The sequence below is a fragment of the Pezoporus wallicus genome, unplaced genomic scaffold (assembly GCF_028554395.1).
Source record: "Pezoporus wallicus isolate ANWC-B61680 ecotype Strahan unplaced genomic scaffold, APGP_CSIRO_Pwel_v1 contig_7667, whole genome shotgun sequence".
Lineage (NCBI taxonomy): Eukaryota > Metazoa > Chordata > Aves > Psittaciformes > Psittacidae > Pezoporus > Pezoporus wallicus.
Genome location: NW_026641075.1, coordinates 4230 through 10127, shown reverse-complemented (window position 1 = coordinate 10127; position 5898 = coordinate 4230). Strand labels below are relative to the sequence as shown.

Below are 5898 nucleotides of genomic sequence, written 5' to 3'. Positions count from 1 at the left end.
ATGTATTGCAGGTGTTCTGGACCTTGCCTGTTTTCCCGTACAGTCTGGGCATTTGATGATGGTGCATTCCACGTAAGGTTTCGCCACATGGGTCATGTACATTCACCTTCATCTGGATCTATGGGTGTATCCCCGTTATTCAGCTTGATGTGATAGATCATCTCTACGATGGCTGATTCCCTCAGAGACTGGATGCCTCTGTCTAAAGTAGTCCACTTGGCCGAACCACTCATAACATCATCCTTGTATGGAAACCTTTCTTTCACAGCTGCCAAGAGCCACCTCCAAAGGCTGAGGGGCATTTTCTCTTTTGCAATTGCTTTGTCAATTCCTCCTTCTCTAGCAAGTGATTCCAGCTGCTTGGCTTCTGTACCTTCTAGTTCGTGACCATCGGCCTCATTGTCCCAACATCGGAGCAACCAGGTGATGATGTGCTCCCCTGGTTGACCTGTAAAATCTTTTTGCATATTTTGTAGCTCGGTTGAGGTCCGAGGTCGAGAAGTCACCTCTTCTTCTTCTTCTTCGTCATGTGATGATGACTCCTGATCAGATGCTAGACTGGGTGGTGAATACATTGTTTCTTCACCTTGCTTCGCCCTTCTTGCCTCTTTTTTGATTTTTCTCTTGCGTACAGGGGCAACCGGTCTTGGTACGAATTGGTCCCCTGGTTTGGCTGCAGTAGTTACCATTGTGGTTTGAGTAGCGACTGTACTTGTTGCTGGGGGTGGTGTAGCTGCTGTGCTTGGAGCTGGGGTAGCCACGCTGTCTGTTGCAGTCGAAGTTTGAGTAGCTGCTGTGCTTGCTACTGGGGTAGCTGCGCTGTTCATTGCAGCCGAAGTTTGAGTAGTGACTGTACTGGTCGTTGGGGGTGGTGAAGCTGCTGTGCCTGGAGATGGAGTAGCGGCGCTGACTGTTGCTTTGCCATCAGATCCGCCAACATTCTTTTCTTTTTGAAGGTGCTGGATAGTGTTGAACAAGGCCATGTAAGCATAGGCCAAGCCCCAGCACGTTGCCATGATTTGTCCATCTCTGGTATGGCCAGAATGACCACACACCTCATTTAAGTGTTTTACTAATTCTTCTGGATTTTGCAGCTGTTCGGTAGTGAAATTCCAAAGTACTGGAGGGGCCCACTGACCTAGATACTTGCCCATACTATCCCACACACCCTGCCACTCATGACTGTCCAGCATCGGGGAAAATCTCTAGGTCTTCCTGCATCGTCGTTTGACCCCAGACAAGACCCAAACCTGACTCTGATTAACTCTTGAAATCAGTCGTGGGCAAAACACACTCTGTATGCGTGATTCCCATCACGATCAGCAAACAAGTCTCAACAGCATTAAAAGGCCATTCAAAAACTTCAAAACTCTCAAATGTAAATGGTCTGGGGGGATGACTGGGAAGGTAAAAGGATGTCTCTTTCACAGGTTGAGCACCTGAGAAGGAGAAAAAAGATGTGTAATTGCTAAGCACTTCTATTATCTACCTCCCAAAGTATAAAGGTGGTGACCACACTGGGAACATAAGCCAGATCAGTTTCATGATCAATGATTCTATTGTATTACAAGTCATTACCATAAAGTATAATGAGACAAAAACCTTAGCCCAAGCCCCACACTTGAAAAGCACTAATACAGCAAATACCGGATGGAAGTAAGATATGATATACTGAAACTGTGAGATCAAGAGGAAAAACCTTGAGAGCCAATAAATCAGCATTGTGACGAGTGACTATTAATATGGACAGATCTGTTCTTTTCTCAACCCCTCGTGTCCCACGTTGGGCACCAAAAGAACTTGTCGTGGTTTAAACCCTAGCCAGACAGCTTGTTCACTCACTCCCAGTGAGTGGTGCTCAGCTGAGAGCAATAGAGGCCCCCCCCCACCCCTGGTCTCTCCCGTTCCCTGCTTCCAGAGGAACGGGGAGGAGGATCGAAAGAGTGCTACTCCCATGGGTTGAGACAAGAACAGTCCAGCAACCAATGTACAACACAAATCACCACCGCTACTACCAATGACAACAATGATAAGAGAAAATAACAAGGGAAGAGAATACGATACCACTGGCCAAGAAACGAGTCCCACCTGGAAGCCCGTGTCCTTCCGGGTAACTCCCAGTTACCCCGCACCCCGGGCATGACGTGCTGTGGTATGGAATACCTCTTTGGCTAGCCTGGGTCAGGCACCCCGTCTCTGCTTCCTCCCGGCTTCCCCTCCTCCCTGGCAGAGCATGAGCCTCACAAAGTCCTTGGTCAGGGTAAACATCACTTAGCAACAACCGATAACATCGGTATCACCAGCACTGTTCCCAGGCTGGAAGTCAAAACACAGCATTGCACCAGCTACCACGAAGGAGAAACATGACTGCTACTGCTGAACCCAGGACAGAAGAGCATCGAAGGGTATTACATTTGCTATCCACTTATTTATTGCTATTTTTCTAAATTAACAATAGTGCTTTTGGTTAATGATAATAATTTTTTCATTAGTATATCTTTATTCCTATCCTTTAAGACACATCTTAAAAAATACAGAATTTGAAAATAAATCTCAAAAAGTTTTCTCATCATAACCTGATTTTTCAGCAATGACTTTTCATGGCAGATGTTTATCTAAGAAATGCTGTTTGTTCCAAAACCCTTCCATACCTTCCCCATGTTACCTATTCTCATGCTTATTCTTCCTACCGTTAAAACATTTTTACTAATGTCCTGAGATAAGTTTCACTTGATGCAATTTAAACCCATGACTTGCTGTCCACTGATTGTACCTGGGTTTTCATATGCGCTCTCCTGCTAGTTGAGATTTTGCCAGCGCTGAGATGGCACAAAGATTTATTCAGCTGTACAGGCTGTTTTCCACAGCAGCACGATTCTGTTAATTCACATTCATCTTGCTGTCCCAATATAGTCCCTTATCCCTTGTTGCAGAAATGTTCCTTAAACTGACATTTCTCTAGCATAGGTTCATGAAATTCATTACTTCTATAAAGAATCCTGCCTTTATGCCTTTTATTTGCCTTTTCTTTTTTTAAATATGTGCACTCACAAATTTTGTGGATTTACTCAAATATTGCACTTGTAAGAAATGGGTATGGGGATGTTTATAGGGACATAATGCATGTGTGGATTCAGGAGAGTGATCGGTAACTGGCAATATTGCAAAAGATGCTTGTTTTAGCTCTTTCAAAGAAGAGGTAGCGTAATAATCTCATTTTGCAACCAGATTTACAAAGTAATGCTTTCATAAATGATCTTCAGTCTCTCTCTTGTTAATTCACATTGTGGCTATTGCAGCTTCCCAGATCAGATTTGATCAGGTGTTTTATGTTTCGTCTTAATGTTTTCAGAAGGGGAAATGGCTTTGGTCTCTTCATTCCTCTCCTGTATTTCCAGGTCTGTTCATGGGAATTTCTGTTGAACAGAAACATGTAACACCGATTCCTAAACATTGTGTCAAGCAGTTTATACACCAAGTAGTTTCTCATCATCAGTCAGCATAGTCTATATAAGATCCAATGGGAATGTAATGTTGGGGAGCATTTTATGACAATAAGGTGAATTTAAATCTCTGAAATAGGTCACTACAGTTTGGCTACCCTGGGTGAGCTTTCCATGTCAGAGCCAGATCATATTTTCAGCACAATATTTTCAGAGAATCTCATGAACACTACTGCAACTTTGTAGTGTCAAGGAGGCCTTCCTAGCTGTAAATGAAGAACATAATGTCCATGTCCAAACTATTATTCTTTCTAATATAATATGTTTGTATTTTTCTTTTAGGTAGAGAGGATTGTAGACAAAAGGAAGAACAAGAAGGGCAAATGGGAGTATCTCATCAGGTGGAAAGGCTACGGAAGCAATGAAGACACCTGGGAACCTGAACATCATCTACTACATTGTGAGGAATTTATTGATGAGTTCAATGTACTACATGTTACTAGAGAAAAGCGATCAAGACATGGGAAACAGGGCAGCACTCAAAAATTTTTAGAGGAAAGCCGAGGGTCATCTCTTGAGAAAATATCACATAGACCTTCTGAAACTGGGAAGTCTAAAGGGTCAACACACAAAAGGAAGAGTATTAATCCATCTCTTCAAAAACAGAAAAGAGGATACACAGCAAAGCCAGCATCTGCTAATGCCAGGGCTGCTAAAACTGTGACTTACCGAACTACTCCCAGTGGTTTACAGATTATGCCACTGAAAAAGCCACATAATGGTCTGCAGAATGGAGATGGCAGTCATGAAAAGGATTCTAGATATTTTGGGAATGTCTCACAACAGCAAAATGTGGATTTAAATGATCATGAAGGAGAACAAAATTTGCCCAGCATGTTGGAAGTTAGTAACAATTCACCTGTTGTGAATGGAATTGGTATGTGATTTAAACTACAGTCTTGGGGTGGGGGAGTGTTAATTGCAACAACTGCAAATAGAGAGCCCACTCATGGAAAAATCATTGTCATGATACACAAGTGGTATGGTGAGAAGCACATAAATAAGTTTCACATCCTTTCCCCATATATTACACCATTTTATATCGGTTGGCTTCTCTCCTTCCATTTCTCATAGAGTTACATGAAGCAGCATGGGCTTTGTTCCATGCCTTTGCAGTAGAAAGTCCTTGTGGGGAAACGATGACGAGGCACAGAGTAGGAATGATGACTGAGGAATGTATAAAACTGCAACCTGATTTTGTGTATTGCCAGGTAATAAATCACTGTCCTGGGTTCAGCAGTAGCTGTCATGTTTCTCCTTCTTGGTAGCTGGTGCAGTGCAGTGTTTTGACTTTCGGCCTGGGAACAGAGCTGACAGCGATGTTTTGGTTCGGCCAAGGACTTTGTGAGCCTCATGCTCTGCCAGGGAGGAGGGGAAGCCAGGAGGAAGCAGAGACAGGACACCTGACCCAAACTGACCAAAGAGGTATTCCATACCACAGCACATCATGCCCAGGATGTAACTGAGAGTTAGCCGGAAGGGCTGGGAGACGGCAGGGTTGGAGGAGGTATCGGTTGGAGCTTGGTCGGGCTTGGGGGGCGAGTTATTGGTCAGCTGGTGCTGAGGTGTTGTATTCTCTTCCCTTGTTATTTCCTTTTATTATCATTGGTGGTAGCAGTAGTGATCTGTGTTATACCTTAGTTACTAAACTGTTCTTATCTCAACCCGTGGGAGTTGCATTCTTTTCGATTCTCCTCTCCGTCCCTCTGGGAGTAGGGGGAGGGAAAGAAAGGGGGAAGTGAGCGAATGAATTACCTGACTGGGTTTAAACCACGACAATCACTTCTCAGTTATGTGTGCTCAGACACAATGGTCTCCAAAGATCAGGATTATTTTAAAAACAGAATTAATACCACTCTGGCTAAAGTATCTGGGTAAATATGGATGAGTAACATTCAAGTTCCTCAGTATTAATGCTTGTCATATTCAAGAGTACTCAGAACTGCCAGGAGGTCCTTGTCTCTTACAGTGACTGGATATATGTCACAAGACATACTTTGCAGGAAGGTACAAAAAGACCTGAAGTGAATGAGAAGAAATAGGAGAAATTTCTTTCTAATCCTCATGGTTGCTGATTGTCTTAGTTCTCAAGGAATAAAGGTTTATGTTCTGTATAAATATTATTCATCTTAATGCAACTGAGTAGCTTCTCATTATCTATGTGTCCAATGTTTATTTTTTTTTTTAATCCTACCAAATTTAAAGCTCCCAGAAGTTAACACAATGAAACGCACATTTAATTTGATCAGGTTTTTGGGTTTGGGGGTTTGTTTGGGTTTTTTTGACCTTTGCTTTCATTGCATAAGCTCTTGTCCTAGAAAAAGGGGTAAAGTGGAAGATGACCTGTCAGTCAGTAGGCAGCTCCGGCCTTTTTAGCCTACTGACCATGTGGAGG

At 43.1% G+C, this 5898-nt stretch overlaps 1 protein-coding gene across 1 annotated transcript; it reads left to right on the top strand.

The window, feature by feature from the left end:
- Positions 1 to 3785: 3785 nt before the first annotated feature.
- LOC130606019 (chromodomain Y-like protein 2) lies at positions 3786 to 4676 on the top strand (the record flags this gene model as incomplete). Its single annotated transcript, XM_057421930.1, has 1 exon — positions 3786 to 4676. A coding segment is annotated over one exon (603 nt), but the record flags the coding sequence as incomplete, so codon positions are not given.
- Between the last annotated feature and the right edge of the window lie 1222 nt (positions 4677 to 5898).